At 36.4% G+C, this 22,154-nt stretch overlaps 2 protein-coding genes across 7 annotated transcripts in view; one reads left to right on the top strand and one right to left on the bottom strand.

The window, feature by feature from the left end:
* cnc (NFE2 like bZIP transcription factor cap-n-collar) overlaps positions 1 to 22,154 on the top strand; it is a 123,246-nt gene that overhangs the window by 72,911 nt on the left and 28,181 nt on the right. For all 3 annotated transcript variants that reach the window (XM_018516271.1, XM_018516272.1, XM_018516273.1), the window contains exons 6-7: positions 13,630 to 13,864; positions 14,344 to 14,568. In XM_018516271.1, the coding sequence (XP_018371773.1) occupies positions 13,630 to 13,864; positions 14,344 to 14,568 (460 nt within the window). The remainder of the gene's footprint in view (positions 1 to 13,629; positions 13,865 to 14,343; positions 14,569 to 22,154) is intronic.
* Positions 15,874 to 20,839, bottom strand: vas (ATP-dependent RNA helicase vasa). 4 transcript variants are annotated; one of them, XM_018516276.1, is made up of 5 exons: positions 20,607 to 20,839; positions 18,508 to 18,579; positions 17,805 to 18,414; positions 16,258 to 17,750; positions 15,874 to 16,041 (listed from the first exon to the last, which is right to left on the bottom strand). In XM_018516276.1, the coding sequence occupies exons 2-5, from the start codon at positions 18,571 to 18,573 to the stop codon at positions 15,958 to 15,960; spliced, it is 2,253 nt and encodes a 750-aa protein (XP_018371778.1). In that variant the 5' UTR covers positions 18,574 to 18,579; positions 20,607 to 20,839; the 3' UTR covers positions 15,874 to 15,957. The 4 variants fall into 4 exon arrangements, with proteins under 4 accessions (XP_018371778.1, XP_018371777.1, XP_018371779.1 ...); XM_018516275.1 differs by having other exon boundaries at positions 16,258 to 17,975; positions 18,030 to 18,414; XM_018516277.1 differs by having other exon boundaries at positions 16,258 to 17,921; positions 18,030 to 18,414.

Genomic DNA, 22,154 nt, shown 5'->3' with positions numbered 1-22,154 from the left:
CACAAGTTTTATTAGACAACAATCTAAACATGACAATCATAAATGACTGTTACAACTCGTTTTAATAGGAGTATCATGCTGTCATTTTGGACAGTAAAGTGTGCTTATATTTGGTGGCAATCGTTATCGTGGATTTTCGCATTTTTACAGTCGCAAAAGGCCAGCTCGTTGATTATAATTATTACTTGTTACTTTGTGCTTGTGTAACTCACTTTATCGCTGTATGAAATCTTTCCGGAAGAATTCGTTTATGATTTATTACCAGTGACAATTTGCTCAACACTATATACTGCAATAGTATACAACAATTTATTTCTTTACAATTTAAAAAAATTCTTCAGTTAGTGATAATTAACAACGATAATCATTTTTGAGAAAGGACTCCACTTGCTATAGTTAATATCTTTTATTTTTTAATAATTGCAATATTTTGGATATCATATCTGTTTCTCAAAAAATTAAAACAATCTTTAAAAAAATTACTTTTTACTCCTGAAGCTACAAGTTATGGGATCTATTCTTATTTTTAGCACTTCATTTATAAGGGATATCGCACAGCATTTAAGACTCTTTCCTCATTATCGCTTTATAGCATTAGAATTTTATAGCACGCGCAAAACAAGTTTCAGATTCGAATGGATCATACCCTTTAGAGAAAGCTATGCCCGTAAGCTTGATACTTCTTGAGCCGCCTGTTTTATTCGCGACGTGTATTTTATATAAAACATAAATTAAATTTTATCACAGACAGTAGCTGGACAATAATGCGAATAGCAATTCAATTATAGCTGTATATATGACGTGGTATAATAATCGTTTTCTTATCTTTTCAATAACCGTGAAATCAGGAACCATTGCTTGCCAAGAGAAGCAAGTAATAAACTGAATTACCTTTGATATCTGTGAAAAGAATGCAACTATTTTAATACATTTACGCGTATATTAATATAGTTATATGTATCTATCAATACATTTACTCGTATCGAATTCTAAATGTAAAAAAAAAACACGTTAAATCTCTAAAATGCATGAGCGGGGTTAATGAAATACGCGTAAAACATAACTCAAGATGAAGTCACGCCGTGAACTCGAAATCATCGCCCGGAACCCTTCTAGAAAGTTGACGTTTCCCTGGAGTTGAATTCCGACTGTTGTCGGGACACATCATACAATGCGTCCCGTCGAGAAATCACATCGTTGTAGGAGAGGACGATCGTGACAATGACCTACCGGGATAGTCGACGGCGAGTCCATCCAGCGAAACGTGACGCAACGCATACGTGTGATTTCTTCGCGTGCACGTGGAGGAACAAGTCTGAAAAGACCCGCCAATGGGAGAGGTGGCACGGGCCCCTACTACTATGAACCGCGGTGGACGCGATCGCGATGTTTGTGATCCTGGACGTCGGCGCTGACATTCGCGGACGACACGCGGCTGGAAGTGAACGCTAATCTCGCGGAAAAGTCATTTCCAACGATCACCTGAGGGAAGGCGATCTCGCTGGCGAACATCCGCTCCGTAGATGGGCGCGATAAACGGTTCCGGAAGGTTTCTTTATAGTCGAGCGCGATTCTGCTGATAGTGCGACGTTCAAACGGTTCTCGCAGAAGAAGAAGAAGAAAAAGAAGTTAAGATCTTGAGCCAGGAGACCACGCCTTCAAGGATACCAACCAAGTTTCCCGCCCAGACATCACCTGGAAGACACTTTGTATTGTCAATGAAAAACTGGTTGCAAAATGAGAACGTTGGACTTCCGCGACTGCTCCGTTCCGGCCTTGTACGTTTGACGAGCCGGTGGCTCTACCGTCACGAGATTGATAATTTGCATAAAGTTTCGTACATCTAATCTCAAGGATCTTGAATCGGTGTTACGTGAACAGTAAATTCTACGATGCGTAATACGCTATCGAGACGGAGATTAAACTACGTGAGATATAAGTGTGCGAGTGATAAAGCTACCTAGTACAATGACTATCTCTATGAAACGCATCACGCTCATTTGTACGAGGCTTGAAGCGATTTGAACGAGGCCAAGAATCCCTTCTCACGTCACTTCGTGAGACCGCCCACGTTGAATACACAAATCTCCTCGTCGTACCTTTCAAAATGATATTTCGTATATCGCAGAATCGCTAATGGATTGAAATATCCGAATGCAGGAATAACATCCTGAAATAACGCAATGCAATGCACTAAGAAAAACCGTACCTGATTAAAATTAATTAAAATTTACGTGTCGACGGATAAACGTGCAATTCTTGTCACAGGATGGAAGTTTTATAAAAAAAAAATAATCGTGTGAAACAAGTTGTTACTGTAATAGTATTTGATTAATTTAACGTCAGTACCCGGTGCGTATCTCGTGCCTAATTTATATTTCGAGTGAAAAAGATACACATGAACGACGTGCAGCAAGCCCTCGTCAAACCTCATCCGCAGACGAACGAGCACACATACCAAGGAAATACAGAATGTTGGAGTCTGATATTAGACGAAGGTCTTTTGCAGGTAGATTACGTTAATTGCGCAATATTAAGATAATCAAATAAAAATTTATAGTACGATAACACGTATGATAACCCCATCATACATACGTGGAATCGGCGAATAAGGAGGTAAAGATAGGCGCAAGGTCTCGTGGGCAAGGCTTCTTGGATAAAAAAAGACGTATCGAAGTTAATAACTAAGAATACTTAGCGATGGACTGTGTTCACTGCGATTAATTCTAGAAACGTAACCTGTTTTTCTTGCGAAAAAAACTACGCAGCTTTTGTATTCATAGATACGAACTCTACTAAACGTAAATTACTCGAGGAGCAAAACGTTAAAAATAGGCTTAAACATACGACAGTTGTCTTGCATAAGAATGTTACGTGAATTAATTAAAGGGTTAAAATAACTGTTTAAAATGGCGTTTGTTTTTGCCGAATCTCGATCGCGTTTTTGAGGATCGCGTTAACTGCATAGCTTTATTCGAGGACATGTTAAAGAGCGGTTAAGTTCGACTTCTCGCTAAAATTCCATAGTGATCTTACGTACGCACGCGCACACAAAACACACACACACACACACTCACGGTCATGCGACCTTGCATCCCGCGCATGTAGAACTGTCATTACACGCAACCGCCGTCGGAGAAGTATTACATACTCCGCGCGCCGCGTCCGCAGGTCTTTCAATACGTAATGAGTACACTAAATTAATATATTCCTACGCCCGGGACCTTTGCCTACGGAGGAGGATGTGTCGTGTGTATTATATGGAAGGCTTACGCAAGAAAACGCGCCGTCGCCGCTTGCGAGCTATATCATTTTTGGAGCTTCTCTCTCACGCGACCGTCATATTAACACTGACCTCAGTCACCTGTAATTGCTACATGTTAGCGTATACACCGAGATACAAACGACGGACACGTAATGCGACCCATTACAGTCGGGTGGCACACGTTCCGACGTTATCGTCGGATCCTTTTTTTTACTTCCTTCGCAAGGAGGAAGCTGCTTCTGCGAGAGCGAGAGAGAGCCTCGGGTATGTGATACCGCTTCAGCTTCACGCGAACTTTTTTTGCGTATCTACCACAGGAGGTTCATAGTATATCACATGTGTCTTAGAAATTATTTGCGTCTGAAGATGTAGGAAATCATGTGATCATACTAACTTCATCGAATATATTTGTAACGTTACGCAAAATACATCAGAAATTTACACTAGTATAAAGAAGACGTCCTTGATATATGTAAATCTTGACTTTTAATTGTTACTCTTTATAAATTACGTAGCCATTTTTTACGAGGTTTATTGAGTTCGTGGTTTTAAAGAACGGTTGAATACCTACAACAGATCGTGCACTAAATTGGAAAAAGTATTGAAGTCATATCTGTTTGAACGAATCATTAAAATAACTTCATTTGTCATATTTTATACAATAGTTTAGGGTTTATAAAATGACAATCTTGGAATTCTTAAGAATGAGAAAGGCTACAGAAAGGATGGTGTAGAAAAGTTCTTAATCATCTATCTTGTAAACAGTTTACAGGTACAAATTCTTAGGTATACAACAAATACCTTGTAGCAGGTTTCCCGTTTGAATCTTGCGGTCTCGGAAAATCTCAAAAGATCAAAAGTGACCAAGTTCTGACAACAGTAGGATCTCCCAGAGAGCATTCTTTTGCCACAATTAAGTTTAACTATTCCAAAGAGATTATCTTTTATAGACTATCGACAATGGTAACTTTTCATTCAAAATGTAACCGAGACCAATGTCAATCTGTCATTAAGTTACAAGTTTAAAAAATTTTTATTTCGTTGTAAAACGGATTTTTCGGAAGAAGTGTTAATGGCGTTTGCTGAACAAAACTGAAATTCGGGATAATGTGATTAATAAATTTGCTTCGAGATTTCAAAATATCAAAATTATTAAATTCTGTCCGTACTAAACTTTATTGCTAAATTATTAAATTTTGTCCGAATCTTTATTGTTAAATTATTTAGTAAATTTTTTTTACGAGAATTTATTTTTCTCTCTTTCGTAATTTTTTACGAGCGATAATGATGAATAAATTATTCAGAATAATGTAAAAAGCAATGAATAATTGCTATTTTTTATTATTATGTATTATTTGACATATGAAATTTAAAGTTTATTTTTCCACTATTGCAAGATCGACGGAATACATACTTAAATCGCTCAGTACAGAAGGATTAATTATTAAAGAATAATTAGTAATTAAACATACAAAGATATAAAGTAGGTAGATGTTCGCCTGCGGGTAACGAGAACTTGGAATGTCTTAGAAGTTCCATGTAAATAATGAGAGAATGAATTCAAATATGTCAAGACGTGATAATAATTACCACTGCAACAGGCACCCGCAGGGTCCGACAAACACAGAGAGTAGGAAGTAACTAACCTGAAATAATTAAAATATCCTTGTTACAAAAAGTTTTTAAGGATGGAAGTGGTAGATATTTATTTTCATGTAAGAAAATTGACCATCTTATTCTGTGGCTTGTTTTTGTTGTGTTTGTTTGTTATAAATATTTAATGTAATAAGATAAGTCTATTAACTCTTCGCCATAATTGGGAAAATATATGTATACAAATTGTGTTACTATTATATGTATATATAAAACGTAGCAGGATTAATCGTTTAAGAAGCTATGCATATCTTTTCAACAAATGTGACTATTTAGAATAAATTATCTGGCAATATATTATCAGAGACGATAAAAGGAAATTAATTAAATGTTAAGTTTGTTTTTCTATCTTTTTCTTTATATATTGAATAATTACAATGAAACGATATATACATATTAAAAAAAGTATTCCTTCTGCGAAGATTATGCATATACATGTGACTTTTAAATAAATACAATATTTCTTAACTTATTTTAAGAAAAAAACATAAACATACATCCTAAACTGATCATTTTTAAAATACAGAGTATTATAGTTGAAAAAAAAGATGAATATTTAAAAAATCTGAAAAATGCTTAGAAGAATAAATTCTAAGAATTTATTCAAGTTTAATGTGCATACATGTCAGTATTAAGCCTGCGGTACACGATGTTTGTTTTCTTGCTGGATTCCTAGCTGGATTAGAATCTAGCCATCGTATTGGTTGCAGTACTGACAATGCCAGTATCGCAGCCAATACGATGACAAGATTCTAATCCAGCTAGTAATCCAGCAGGAAAACAAGCATCGTGTGCCGCGGGCTTTAGAAACCATTTTCTAGTATAAAACATTTTTACATCCATCAAGGGTGTGCATATGGTTAATTTGAAAACTGTATTTTGAAAACTATATTTTGAAAACACGAAACAGTTTAGTACATATGTACATAGGATCTTTTCTTCCTAAAATAAGCCAAGGAATATCCCCAGCCGATTTTTTTACTTACTAGGAATCGCCTTGTACATATAAATAATATTCATATATTTATATTTATGTATATTACTTTGTATATTACGTTTATGAACATGTATAAATATTTAAAAAAATATTCTTTAATATTAAAAATTCTAATATTCTTTAATATTAAAAAAAATGGATGACGCAATATAGGTCGATCGTTAGATAATTAAATGGAGTATGGCTGCCAATCAACTAGTATCGGCAAATAAATCTGTATTGCCATTCGTCGCACTACTGGATAACGCTGGTATCGAGCTTGCGGCTCAGTCTCGTAATCGGAGAATCAGAGAACTACCAGCTGACCTTTGGCCGTGATTGACGGGGACTTCTCCGCCGTATATCTTTGCACAAGGATTTGCTAGGCCGTGAGCGGCCGGTAGCGTGCTATTTGCCGTGGCACTTGAATATTTGCTTAGAACCTCGAGCGCCGGAGGAGGGCCCTCCAGGTATCCTTGGACTGCCGAACAATATTTACGTATAACACCGAGTTACGAATCGAAAGGAAAGAAAGCCGGCGCGGCGGACGGAGGATCGTGGCAGGGAAAGAGGCGAGTGCGGGAGATAAAGGAGCAGAGAAAGAAGATCGTGAGAGAGGGCAATCCGTGCGATGGAAACAGAGACGGAGACGAGTGGCGGGGTGCGAGCCGGAGAGGCCGTAAGACGAAATTAATAAGAGAAACGAAATGTGTGCTATGGAAATGAGAAAGGCGATGGGAGAGACGCGCTGGTCGGACATTAGGATGCACTTGTGGCGATAGTCGGAGAACTTGGCGCGAGCGCAAACCCGCCGGCGCGGCTGCGGTAACCCACGCCGACATACATTAATCTGATGACTATGAATGAATCATAATTAATATCTTCGCCCATTAGTCGTAAGAGTACACCGGCGACCACGGTAATGCGCACGTTTTTCTCGCGTATCTTTAATTAGTACTTGCGTTTTGTCGATGACGCATTACCGAGATCGCCGTTTCCGGCCGCCCGTCGGTGTGTCTCGACAAAACTGTGTGTCACGCATAACATCCGGTATTTATCCGAAATTCGTGATATAGTCGGCAGTAGAAATCGTCCATGCTGTTCACACGCAGAAACATTTGTGAAATTTATCTTCTTCTCTCTCTTATACATTCAGATCAATTTAATTCTTAAATGTCGGTTCCCCCAATCAACGTATCGTTTGATATATTATAAATTTATCACATCTTTCTATTTCTTCTTTCAGATTAAAACGGCAATATTAACAAGTTTATCTTATTATTAATGATTCTATTAGAACGTAGATGTAGGTAGTCTCAAGATAATTGTTTAATTCGATTTATTAATTAACTGCAAATGTTCGCTCTCATGATAATACGAAATTTCATTGCGCTCTGCGGATGCACGTTCATAAAATCCATGATGCACGTCAATTTCACGTAATATCAAAAGTTTCGCGAGAAAGTTAAGTTTTTAGCGCACTTCTGTCGTCCATAAATTCCTTCATACGCGCACCCCGACAAGGCAATTTTCACCAAGAACCAAGAAACGCGACGGGGCGTCACAGTCCGTTCCGTTCGCCAGGATTCCAAGCAGCTGCTGGACTTATGCGCTGTGAAATGCATAATGCGCCTCCGCGGCTGGGGCTATCTAGGATGTGTGAAACGAATTTCTGGCTTCGTATGGTCATTGAGGCCACGCGTGGATGCAACAAAGACAACAGACAATATCGACATCTGTGAATGTTGAACGCGGCGCTTCAACGTAATTTTCAGTGATTTCGCTAATTAATCCTTCGCCGGCGACATGGAGTCTTTAAAGGCATTACCGATATTTTCATGATCAATTCTGATAGATAAATCTGTGTAGAAAATTAGTGAAATATAATACACCTTCTGGATAAAAACTCGTTAAAGCTTTGACAAGTAGGATAACTGTCTCTGTTATTGTGTCTGTCTCTATTAGTGTGTGCTTTTGTATTTAAATAAGCCATAAAGAAAATTGGCACAAGTAAAATAAGATAAAGTATTTCTGAGTTAAATTATTAATGTATATGATACCAAAGATAATATTCTATTTTTTAACTGTTAAAGTTTAGTAAATGTATGTAAATATATGTTTCGAAAAACATGAGAAATTTATGAGTCCAGTAATACTGCAAGATTTTCTATCTTTGGTTTTTTATCTGATTAACTTGTGGTTAAACTTAACCTAATGTTTCACCCAATGGACTTTATCCATGACATCATCATAGATGAAGCTGATTGGATAAAATATCAGAAATAGTAACAAAAAATAGGCTCAAATAATTTATAAAATTAAAACTAAAACAAGAATTACCTAGCTGGATTTTAATGCTAGATTAACTACAATAACATAAGTTTATTAACAAACGACCCCTATTGGGTCATTCTCAATGTTTTAATTACAAATTGAACTCAACGACTCATTTCAAAAACAATCATTTGCCAATACATATAATGATTTAAACGGTAAATATAATATAAATTCAACATCGTCTATGTAACAACCATCCGTAACGAAATTTTACATACACGATATTGAATTTATATTATATTACATTTACAGAGAATGGAAAGTTACTTTTTAAAAGTAACAAGTTACAGTTACTCGTTACCGAGTAGAAAAAGTAACAAGTTACTGTTACTAGTTACCGATTTTTAAAAGTAACTCGTTACAGTTACCGTTACTTGAGAAAGGAAATTTTCGTTACTTTTCCGTCATTTTTTTTTTAATCTACGACCGCCAATCACAACGGACCGGCCTTCTCTAGTCTCAAGCACTATGCACTGTAAAAAATTGTTGTGTAAAATTACAGCTATTATAGTGGATAATTTTGAGACTCACTGTAATAGTTGTAAACATCCACACGTTCGTAAATTTGCAATATGCAAATAAAAATAATTTCTTGGTTTGTAACTAAGCAGATTGTGGAAGTACAATTACAATGTGTATGTGTAGTTATAGGAACGATAATATGACAATACATTTCGCACTATATATTATTATACATTTAACAGTGAAAAATTTCTGTTATATTACGTAATATTACTAAAATTTGGATAATTACAGAAAATATCCTGCTATTTATATAATTTTCAATATAAAATAAGATATATTTACACAATAAAATTTACATAATTTTTGTCGATTTACATAATTTCTTTAAAATTGCATGATTTTTTTACATATACAGGACTAATCGTGTTATCTATTTTATATCTATTATATGTGTAAAAAAATTTTTTACAGTGTAAGTGGCTTGTGTCGTACCGTGTCCAATCATGTGCAAAGTAACGATAAAAGTAATTGTAAAATTCGTTACCGTTATCAAAAAAATGTAACTTCGTTATCGTTACAGTTACAAAGAAAAATAGTAATGTAGTTACCAGTTAAGTTACCAAAAAATTAACTTGTAACTGTAACTTCGTTATAAATAACGAGTTACTTCCATTCCCTGTACATTTACCATCTAAATTATCGTATGTATTGGCAAGTGATTGTTTTTCAAATGAGTCGTTGAGTTCAATTTGTAATTTAAACATTGAGAATGACTCAATAGGGGTCGAAACGTTTGTTAATAAACTTATGTTATTGTAGTTAATCTAGTATTAAGATCCAGCTCATAGCCCTTGTTTTATTTTTAATTTTATAAGATATCAGGTCAAGCCTAACTACAAATTAACCAGATAATGAAAAATCGGGCCGTAATATGCTCTGTATTGAAGCTGAGAGCGTTGTGTTATGAATGTACATTGAAATTGTAAGTTTAATTAAAATAATGATTTATGCAACATTAATTTAAACAATTAGCTTACATCTGTTATCTGTTTTAGTAACTATATGTTAAAATGGATCAATACGGCATACAAATTAGGGGCACACTAAGTAATGGGACTATTTCCCCTTGGAACGACACACTAATAGGGACAAAAATATTTGTTTATTTTTTTATCAAAAACATAAAATATTTACATTTTTTTAGATTAAAAAAATATAAGAAAAAGAAATAGTTGAAAAATCAATATCGATTTCAAGCAGACAAAATTAAAAAAAAAAGCTACAATATTTAATAATGAATTCAGTAATGAGCAACTTGTGACTTAAAGGCACACTGACAGGGACAAATGTTCTACTGACCAGAATTTTTTCAGAATTTTATATAATCCGGGAGAAGAAAAAAAATTGTTCTGTTTCTCGAAAGACTTTCTATTGCTAACGGAAGAGTTAAAATTCCATGTTGCCAACGGAGGATTAAGGATAGTCTCCTGCTGATTAAATCACGCAACCTTGGATGAGATACAATCGAACGGTCCTGTCGTTACAGATATACACGTATAACCACAAAGGCTTGGGAAAAATTTTTAGCTCGATGAGGAATGAATAAGGTACGCAGAGACATAAATATATTTTTTCCACATACCGCGATGTGCATAAAGGGTGAGGGGCTGAATCCGTATCCATCAATATTTTCATTCACAACCTTCGTGACAGAAACGAGCTTTGCCAGTAGTCACGTACGAAAACACACGCGACGTGTTGAGGTGAAAAGTAGGTAACTCGAGGTAACTGATCGAGAACCGTAGAGAGACGGTGGGTTAAATGACGGTGATGGCAGGTGTCAAGCGGTCAGTTGATCACTGTCAAATAGATCGAAATAGTTTCACTGCAGCTCGTGCACGTCGCGACGTTATAGGCGGAATAAAAACAAAATTGCAGACGACAATCCTGAAAGGAGAGACTGATCGCGTTTTATGGCGTTTTAAAGAGACAGAACGAGAAATGGACGAGTATCCAGCATGATATTTCCATGAAGCAGATTCAGCTGAAAAAATCCGTAACGATAAACCTATTAATTTAAACATTCCGCGTGCATTGCTTTATTAATAGTTATTGATAATTGATAGATGTCGATAAATTGCTCTCATTATTATCAATAGAATTAATTTCAAGATTGTTTTCATTGGGAACGTATTCGAGTAAAGTAGTGCGATGAATGATAATACAAGTGCAAATACTGGCGATGAATGCGCTTTCTAACGAACCAGAGTAACCATCAGTTTTATACAAATCTCAGAAATCTGTTTCTACGCGAACTCTTATGATGGATTTGATAAGGCATCGGAGATTGTGCGATATTAATGAATACCAGAAGAAAAAGAGCACATAGCTGCAAGGGAAAAGGGGGTAAGGAGAAGGAAACAGAAAGAGAGGGAAGAGAGAGAGAGAGAGAGAGAGAGAGAGAGAGAGAGAGAGAGACCTCGGAAGAAATCTAACGAGTCCTCGACAGCGCGTTTCAAACATCTGCCGCCGCAGATATCTTTCCTTCGCAGTCTCTCGCAGATTCATACGTTCCGCGACGACTCTGCCGTACACGCGAAGCGAGATCATACACAGGCTTGAAATAAGCGCATGTACGTGCGCCGTACATGAGGCCGTACGTACTGTGTGTGGTACATAAATCATAAGCGCCAGTAGCTGAGGAGGAATGCGTAACGTAACGTTCGTCTACCACACGCGTATTATAGATACTAAACCAATTTGAGAGACGTGGATTCGTCAGAACGAACGTTATGTCGGGCAGCCCCAACGGCTGTCCCGATAAATCACGCATCGTGCATCTAATCGCGAGATTAACAGCCGACAGTCTTCGTACACGACATCGCGCCCGCATCCTGATAATTTCCGCTATAGTTTATAACGCAAGTTGAGCGTATTATTGATATATTCGCATTGTGGATGAAGGATCGAATAAAATGGCCAATTAAAAGTCCGCAATCGCATCTTTATCTACTCAAAATTAATCCACCGTTCGAAAACTCCGATTTCTACGGTTGCAACGCGGACGACGTCCGTTAACGATCTTCGTCACGGATTAATCCGCCACGAGCTATAACGAATCTCGAGTATTCCCGACGATGATTGAAAACTGGAAGTCGCGTTCCGGCGGCGCGGCGGAAAGCTGTCGCACTTCGCCGTGTCGCGGACAGTAATCGCGGCCGTCTCTCCAGTCTCCACGGCGGGACAGGAGAGAGAGAGAGGGAGGAGAGGAGAGGAGAGGAGAGGCTTAAACGCGGCGCACGCTTTTTTCCTATAACTCAATCACGGCCGTTACGTCGAACCAGGATGAGCCGTAAAGTCCGGCCATTAGAAACGTGCGGTGCGTCGCGCTGCACGACAAATCGCCGTGGAACAAAAGTCCCCCGTCCTACATTTCGCCGCGCCGCGGCCTACACAGCCGGCAGATGCGCTGACAAGCGAGAATCGCCTTAAAGGCGTCGCGCTCGACAGATTGCACTGGCGACTGATTGATGCACCCGTGAACAACAATCCAGCAGGCCCCGGCCGTGCACAGCCAGCCACGGCAGCGCTTCCCTATTCATCTTCTTCTTGCGCTCAGGCGCATTAGCGACAATACCTATGTGCATTAAGGCGCCCGCGCCGCGCCGCCGGTGTGGGTACGTACTTACTACTTATGTAGTACGTACCTAACGTACCCCCGGCCAGCACCAGCAAGCACCACTACCGCGCTTACGCCGCGCCGCGAGAGATGCGATGCTGGCGATGCAGCCTCGCGCGTACAGCGAGTCTCTCCTTCCCTTCCCTTCCTCGCAGACTCGAGTCGAGCGGGACAGGAAGAAATTTCGTGAAAGTACATGCGAACGACTGTTCTCTCACAATTAGCGGACAAATCGTGATTCTCTTCGCGCGCATGTCGCCAGAGAGATTTTTATACTCCTCAACCGTATGAAATTCGCAGATGCTTTTTCCTCGAAAGCGTAAAATGCGCGTCTCGAGAGAGGAATCGAAGATAATTCCGTGTTTCCTGTTATTACGCCGCACTGCTAACAAGTGTAGGTATAAGAAATATGATAACACGATACTTATTACTTGTCCATATGATATGCGATTTAATGTTATAATTTGTACACTCGTTTCACATATATTTATAACATAAGTATGTATATTTTACATGTATTAGCGAAGAATATTGATGATACAAATGAAAAATAGTACAGTTGCATTTTTTGAGCAGAAACATTTATCGTATCATTCCGACGAATAAAACCCCATCGTGGCTTATACTTATTTGGTAGCTATATACTTATAAACATGCTGCGTTTTTTTAATAATAAATTTCGCCCGTCAATAATTTCCGTATTGATTGACAAGCGATCACGATTGATGCATGCCCTTACAAGAGGAAAAGGATACTTTTGACACGTAGTATCGCTGTTATTAATATCCTTTACCGATCTTACGTGCAGCCAACACCTACGCGATCAGCGGGGTTCCTACCTCCTTGGAATCCAGCTGTCTACCTGGTTGACATTTGACAGGCACGACGGCTACGGGATTCCTCTTGTGTGACATTCGATCGATGGATATTCGATTCTATGATAATAGGATGTACCTATAAGATAAGATAATTGCTGCGAGGGTCGACGACCGCGTAGAATCTCGTGGATTTAGTTTCAAACGCGAACGAGTGGTCAACATGTCGGGAATTCAATAAAATTGCGATATCGATCATATAAAGCCTTTGAAGTTGCTTCAAAATTTTATTTTTGCAATATAGTGTAAAACATATTCTGGAAGGTTTTAAAAATGCTCAAATTATCAATGATTATTATTTATCACATGAGACGCATTAAAATCATTCAGCTTTTATGAATATTGTAATTTTAAAAGAATCGAACTTTGTTATTTTTAGGGTCGCATGCCGTTCATGCGAGCAATGAGCATGGAACAGCGGTGGCAAGATCTTGCGTCTCTTTTATCCCTGCCAGGAGCACCGGATCACTTCGCACATCCAGCGCATCCTGGATATCCAGGACACGGTATAAGTCACAGCCATTACGAGGCGCAACGTAACGTATTGCTTCATAATCCTACCTTGGCGCCTCCGGTCGGGGATCTCAATTCAACGGGACCTTACCACAATGTGGGTGAGTACTGCCTAAAGTTGTACGAAGTTTTGTTCCCATTTTATTTGTCTGTTCCTATTTTATGTTATATAATATATCTCTTTCTCTCTGATGTAACGAAATTTCGCAATATGAATTACTAAATTTGTATCATTGAGATAATTGAAGCTTGTACATCACGCGATATATCCATCAGAAACGTACGAAATCCAATCAACTAAAATATTTTTTTATACTCGCGGCAAGTCCAATACATAAGTTATATAACAACCTAATTCATAATTTTACGTTCATAATTCACAATTTTACAACAATAATTCACATTCAATTTAATCCACATTTAATAATTTTACGTTTCTTATTCACGCACTCATACTCTTAAAAATTTCGACTGATATTAATTTTTGGAAAAAAAAAAAATAGGGGAAATGCAGTAAATTAAAGTACCATCTAAGACCTAAGAAATTTCATTGTCTGAACTAAGCTGCTCACTGTTACAGGTGGGTCGTCGAATTTGGGTTCAGCTGTGGCAACATCGATGAATTTGACAAACAGTAGTGAGCCAATGGGTGCAGAGAGTGGCGCAAGTTACAAATCTGAACCTAACGATATGATTTATTATCATGCCCCGACGACAGATTCCATCAACCAAACTACTGACGGATTTCTTTCGTCTCTACTCAATGATGAGGACTTGCACCTAATGGACATGGCCATGAACGACGGTAAGTATTATCATCGCTTATGTCATTATTATAAGAGTGTACATTCTTCTCCTAATATTAAAATCCTCTCACTCATTCATGTGTTAATAATTAATTAACAAAATTTAAAGAATATACAGATATTTAAAAAAAATATGATAGAAGCATCAGTTCTAACAATTTTCATAAAATCTCTTGATAACATATCTTATCGATTTTTAATTAACTGCAGAAAATTGAAAATTAAAAGATCGATAATTTTTTGATGATTTCTTAAACTACTTTATGCATGTTAAATTTTTTTTATTGGTATTTAGATATAGAATTTGCTAATCTGTATATAGTAATAATTAGGTTGAATTTGAAGAAACAAGATTATAGCATTTTCTTAACATAACTTTCATTTGTGAACCTACTTTACATTATCCTTCCCACGTGTATTTAGTTATCCTAATTAATAATATATTAATTTCACTGTCATGTGTGAATGTATTAAAGCTATAACTTATTATTGAAGAATTTATTCCAAAAACACAAGTTTTTTTTACAACCAAAAATTTTATTATAAAAGTATAAAACTGTATTAGATGTTATATTTATTATAACGTATAAAAATATAACATCAAGAAACAAAATAGAATTGTATAAAATAAATCAATCATGAAATATGAATAAATTTTAATTCTTTCGATAATCGTGTGGGAGATATAGAATATATACTTTTTCGTTTGTGTGTGTATTCTCATATCGCGCTATTAGTTTCAGATAAACTTTTTAAAAATTGTTTAACATTTTTTAAAGATTGACGTTAAAGTACGTGAAAATAATGGAAAAAATTCATTAATTATTACTACATATTGTATATTTTATATAGTTACATATTCCCCCACACGATTCATATTTTGAAATACAATACCACTAACAAGAATCGACTCGTCAGTGATATACTTTCAATGTCAAATCATATTAAGATGGTAATATTTTAATTAAAGCAAAAGGAAGACAACCTATTAAATCATAATTTTTAAATATACAATCCAAAATTATAATTTTTTTGTTCAATAGCCTACGATTTATACAATGTAAACAGTGTAAGTGTATGTATAATCTAAAAAAACCTTGTGTAATTTAACATTTTATTACTGAAACTATTAATTCTATATCCAAGTACTCTAATATCCTGAGGTAGCAATATAAATTTAAATGCATCTTGCATTTTTTCTCACTGTTAAGGAACGCAATAATAAAAGTATATCACATAATAAACTAAAGAAAAAAAGGAAAACAAATTAATTGTTACTTCTGCTAACAGCAGATAATGTTCCACGAAAGCTATCGTACTTTTTAAAATTAAAGAAAGCAAAGTAGTATTTTACACATTGTGTAAAATAAATATGAAGCTTCTAATCTCTACCATTCTTCTTCCGGTTCTGCTTGTGTAGGAGGTGCATAACCAGCGTCTTCATATGTCTCATCACCATATGCATTCTTGTTCTGCACAGAGAGAAAAATTTATATTTATTTATACCATAGGTTTATGAATAATTTATATTGTAGATTTAAAAGCTTTAGTATGATCAATTCTTCTCTATTATTTATAAAACGACGTAGAATATACAAATTTTACTATTCAATGGCAAGATATTAAAAATATAATAGAAATGAATTATCAACATTCGATAAAAAAATTTTAATTGTAGTATTACTTACGCCTCTAATATCTTCCCCGCCGAATCTCCTTCCCTTTCCTGGCATGAAGGTTCTGCTTCCGCCACCGCCACCGGATTCTAACCAGTCAGGTACCGGTTGACCAGCTTGTTTCAAAATTTTCATCAAATCATCAGTGAGAGGCATATCAGTACTTGAATCAAAAAATGAAGTTGCTTTGCCGCGATTTCCAACCCGACCAGTTCGTCCAATTCTATGAACATATTCGTCGATCGTCTTTGGCAAATCGAAGTTAATTACATGCGAGACATTTTTAATATCCAAGCCTCGCGCGGCAACTGCCGTTGCCACCAAAATCAACATTTTTCCTCGTTTGAAATCATATAGAGCTTCTTCTCGTTCTCTTTGTAATCTATCACCATGTATGCTGGTTGTTGGAAAATTGCTCTCCGACAAGAAAGCCGCGATAAAGTCCGTATGCCTTTTCTGTTCAACGAATACTAAAGTACCTTCTATATTTTCTAGTTGATGTTGTTTCTCTATCAATTCTTTCAGCAATTTTCGCTTTTCAGACTGACCAGATGCTTGATAAAAGTTCTGTTCTACGTCAGCGCAAGCACCACCGACAATCCCAACTGCCACGAATAAATAATTTCGTAAAAATCGACCCGCAAGTTCTTGTATTTCATTTGGAAACGTAGCGGAAAACATAAGAGTCTGCCTTTCTTCTGCAGGTGCCATTGTTTCGTGATCTATTAACTTTTCAATATCGGGCAAAAAACCCATATCAAGCATTCTGTCAGCTTCATCCAGTACAAGAAAACGTAAGGAAGAAAGTCGAATCTTGCCTCGTCCTATAAAATCCAACAGTCTACCTGGAGTTGCAACTAGAATATGGCAACCGTTAAGCACTCTATTTGATTGATGCATAACCGATGTTCCTCCGTAAGCAAGCTCGGCACGTATGATAGAACCTAAAGAAAATTTCTTGACTTGCTGATGAATCTGTGATGTAAGCTCGCGTGTAGGCGATATTATAATTACATGTGGTTCGCAGGAAGTGGACGTTTTAATTAAATCTTTTGGATTTTCTAACAGAGTGTGTAAGATAGGAACTACAAACGCCGCAGTTTTTCCTGAACCTGTTTGCGCGCAAGCCATCAAGTCTCGACCGCTTATTATAATCGGAATGGCGTACTTCTGAACAGGAGTAGGTTTTGTATAACCTGACTTTGTGATGTTTTCCAATAGGATAGTTCTGAGGCCGGATTGATTGAAGGATTGTATTGGACGCGGTGCATTCTCACCGCTTACTTTTACTTCAATATCATCATATTTATTGAAGTTTATTCCCATTGTTACATCGTTTCCAAATAAGGAATTTTCGTCGTCAGGTTGCTCTGGTGGAATATAAATCTCTCTTTTCTTTGGTTCTTCTTTATCATCATCTTCTTTGGACTCATCGTCGTTTCTTCTGCGTCTCCTGTTTTCGCCATCATTATCATCGTCACCTCTGTTTCTACCGTAACCACCACCTCTTCCACCTCTGTCATTATCATCGCCATCTCTGTTTCTACCGTAACCACCACCTCTTCCACCTCTGTCATTATCATCGCCATCCCTGTTTCTGCCGTAACCACCACTTCTTCCACCTCTATCATTATCATCGCCATCCCTGTTTCTGCCATAACCGCCACCTCTTCCACCTCTATCATTATCATCGCCATCCCTGTTTCTGCCATAACCGCCACCTCTTCCACCTCTATCATTATCATCGCCATCCCTGTTTCTGCCATAACCGCCACCTCTTCCACCTCTATTTTCATCTCTATCTCTCCTGGGTCTGTCCTTTCTATCGTTCTGATAACTTCCATTGAAGCCATTATCTTCAGTTTCACCATTATCATCCCTATTTCGCCGACTATTATTCCTATCCTTATTGCCTTGCCACCTACGATCATTGTCACCTCTATTTCCATAACGCCTACCATTGTCTTGTTTGTTGTCTCCTCCAAATTTATTATTATCGCCATTATATTTATTATTTTCAGTATCTTCGTTGTAGGTATTATTATCATAATTTTCTTCATTTGTTTGTTTACTATTATAGGAGCCTCCTACACTGCAATCTGTGTCATTATTATTATACAGTATTGCGCCTCGTCCTTTACCACGGCAAGGGGCGCGTCCTTCTTCAAACTATTAAAACAAAATATCGATATTAATGATTATTTTGTTTTATTTTTATAATATATACTTAAAAAAAAAAAAGATTTAAATGCATATCCTTACAGAAGACATATTAACTGGTGCCTGACCAAAATCCAACGTGTCATCGATTCCCCACTGTTCTTCCATTTTTACCTATAGAAAAAAAATTGCACGTTAAATACACATATAACATATAGTTATGTATTAAATAAAATAATAAATATTTAAATAATAAAATATATAACTAAATAGGTAATTTTTGTATTCGACAATATAAATCATACTATAATAACAAATAACGTTTAAAATTACAAAATGATAAAAGTTATCAAATTTAATAAAATAAATTTATATATATTTAATGATAAACGTATCATTAAATATATAAATTGAAAAATGATAGATAAAATTGTGAATAAACTGAAAAGACGATTATTGTAACACGAGCTAACAAAAAATAATTTTATTCTTCGTGGAATGAGGGACATAGATTATGGATATAATCCAAGACATTAAAAATTGAAAATTCTGTTAAAATTTTACTCAATCAATAATTCAAATATTAACATTATAAAAAATTACATACAGTAAGAGGTCTATTTTCTGTGGCTATACTAGTGTACACTTCTAGAACTTAAAGTGAGATAGATGTACGTTTGATATTTGTTTAAAGTGAGAAAGAGAGTTCTAGGACAGTCTAGTGCAGTAACAGAAAACAGACCAAAGAGGTGACAAGATGTGTGTTGTGTGTAATACAAAATTTTCTAAATAATTTCTTTCGAAATAGGTGTTCAATAAAAAATATAATTTAGTTTTCTAAAACCGCTTGGTAATAAATAATGTTGAATAGTCCACATTAATGCTTGAGAAGACACTGCTTGTTTTTTGCATACATTATTTTTTGCTAGAAATAAGCATTGAAGAAATGAGAATAGAATAGGAAAAAAATATGGTCAACACAAGCAAATAAATTTAAGGGTACTATTTCGTTCGTGCGTTTTTGTCGAACGACAAATGTGTACAGAACAGAGAGGTCCTGGATCTCTTTATCTCGTAGCCAATTCACAGGCTTGAAAAATTTGTCGTTCGACAAAAACGCATAAATGAAATATCACCCTAAGAACATACAATCACTAGTTTCTATTTCTGTCTCATGTCCACCAATGCAGAGAAACTTTTATCTCGATTCAACTTTTATAGTTCTAAGGCCCAGTTCCACAACTCACAATTAACTTTTAACCGAGATTCAATTTATTCCTCATTTCTTTCAAATTCTAGAATTGAAAAGAGACGAAAAATACGTTGAACTTCGGTTAAGAATAAATCATGAGTTGTGAAACTAGTGGTAAACATTGGAAAAAGATGAAGAATAAGTTAAACCGGGATTAAAATTAATCTACATTAATATAAATGGATGTGATCTCAAATATATTCTATTTTAATAATCTGAGATCTGTTCTTTTCAGTTAAATTTCTTGCACACCTTTTCTCCCTTTCTCTCCACATTGGAAAAGAAAAGAGAAAAGATAAATCACAAGTTCAGCTAAAAAGAACAGGCCTATACATATATATTTCATGTTAACAATACAATTTCTCTTTATAATATTATACACATATATTTCATATTGGCTGCATTCGGAAAGCCGAGAAAACAACGACCACGATATTTTATCTTGGCCATTGTCGACTCAGCAACATTGTTTTTATTATCGACCGTCCAAGTGATTGCACATTATATGCATCGTAATTATGTACGCGGTGATACATTATCTTCCGAAACCAGTTCTTTGTGCAAGGTAGATGCCGCTTGATAAAAGACACCTTGACTGTGTATAATTTCACCAAAGCCTGAGAAAGCCGGTACGCGCGTTTTTTTTCATTGGTGAAACTCTATTGGCAACAAACGTGTGTATAGAATTCTTTGAAGGACTTTCGATGAACACACGTTCTTTCGTCAATTATTCTATCGTAACTATTACAATGAAAGTAAGAAAATATATCACATAAGAAAATTGATTTTCAGTTAAAAGAAACCTACAAATTTATTTTCGAAACCAGAACGAAGTCATCAGAATATAAAGTGATCTAATAAGTGATTTTCATGGAATATGTACTGTCGAGTCGACATGGCCGCGACAAAATGCGTCGTTGCTTTCGTCGATGCCGGCTGGCTCACGTACCTCTGTGATACTCTGCCTTGACGTCGTCACCTCGTCGGAATTTCTCTGTCTCTTCTTGATGTCCCAGAATACTAAACAAGTAGTTCAGCAATGGTCAGCAACTGGCGTTGTATGTCGAGATAATCGTAATCCTACACGTACCGACGAAAACCAAACCCTTCGTGACGCTAGAGCGAACTGCGAGATCTGCGCTCAGAGCCCAGATCAGCAGTGTGCTGCCTCCGTTGCGCCGTTTCTCGCAGTTCCTCGACGAATCAGGTACACCGAGGACTGGCGCGCGCGATGTGCGCATGCGTGCTCAGTACCGTCCCCAGCCAGAATCTCTCGAGTCACGCCGTTTGTGGCGCCGCCGCCGCCGTCGCCGCTGGCCGCCGACTCGGCCCGGCTAGCCTGAGTCGGCAAAACCGAACCTTTCTATAGTTTCCGTTCTTTTGTTTGTCAATAGGTCTGTTTCACGTTGCTCATTCTTTTTTTGTATGCAGCGTCTTCGCGTTTTCTTCTCCTCAACATCTGTATATATACTTATATTCTTTTAAATGAAACATTTTTTCGGAACTTTACGCAATGCGACGGACTCAATATCGACGTACTTCAGAAATAAAACGGATACGAGTTTACAGGCAAACGATGAAAAGAGCTATTGAGCCAAAAAATTTGAATTTTTTTAGATAGACACAAATTCTTTCTCTCCAGCGAAGTAGAAAAAAATCCATAAATTTTCTAGAAGAAATTTACCCACGTTGTATATATCGGGTGTACCAAAACTCATCCGTCCTTTCAATTCTTTACCCGTGTTCGTATCATATATCATTGATTAATGTTCAGAACGTAATTTCTTTTTACTACCATAAAAACGCTCAGGTCAAAAAAGATCCGAACACGACGGTTAGATCTTAGGCTCGTTTCTACCAATGCAGATTAACTTTAACTCGGTTCAATTTACTCTTCGTCTTTTTCTAATCTTTAGAGCTAGAAAATGACAAAGAGTAAGTTGAACCTAGATTAAAGTTAATCTACATTGGTCGAAATGGGTATTAGAATGTTGGAGAATTTATTCTTAAAAAACGGGGACATCCTATGTGTACGTGTGTGTGTGTGTGTCTAATATACACAATAGTTTTATAATAATCTATAGATAACAATTTTATTAAAAGATTGAAGACAAAGTTATAAATTAAAGTTATAAATTAATCCCGCATATACAGTTAGAGAGAGAGATTATTATATCGGACACTCAAAACACAATCGTATTCGTGCAAAATTAAAATAATTAATAAAAATATTTTCTTCAATCTTTTAATAAAATTGTTATCTGTAGATTATTATAGATACTATTCTTTATACAGGTTATATCGCCGTTTCTAAGGCACGTACATAAAGCAAAAATAAATATGCTTTTATTATATAATTGAAATCTCGATTGCAAGATCTTTCGATCCGTTATTGATGAGATAATCCAAGATATTCCCAATAGATGATCCGGTTGCTGTTTCCTATGTATGACTTGGCACATGTCTTGATTGATTTATATATATAATTTATTCTTTA

This window comes from Trachymyrmex cornetzi, unplaced genomic scaffold (genome assembly GCF_001594075.2).
Source record: "Trachymyrmex cornetzi isolate Tcor2-1 unplaced genomic scaffold, Tcor1.1 scaffold62, whole genome shotgun sequence".
Classification (NCBI taxonomy): Eukaryota; Metazoa; Arthropoda; class Insecta; order Hymenoptera; family Formicidae; genus Trachymyrmex; species Trachymyrmex cornetzi.
This window is presented reverse-complemented; position numbering and strand designations above follow the sequence as displayed.

What these genes read in the sequence shown, in the direction of transcription:
- vas (XM_018516274.1), bottom strand. Translation starts at nt 18,573, where the DNA reads ATGGAAGAACAGTGGGGAATCGATGACACGTTGGATTTTGGTCAGGCA. An exon ending in CACCAGTTAATATGTCTTCT is followed by an intron (nt 18,415 to 18,507) that starts GTAAGGATATGC and finishes TTGTTTTAATAG; the next exon opens with TTTGAAGAAGGACGCGCCCC. An exon ending in GCGGGGAAGATATTAGAGGC is followed by an intron (nt 16,042 to 16,257) that starts GTAAGTAATACT and finishes CTCTCTGTGCAG; the next exon opens with AACAAGAATGCATATGGTGA.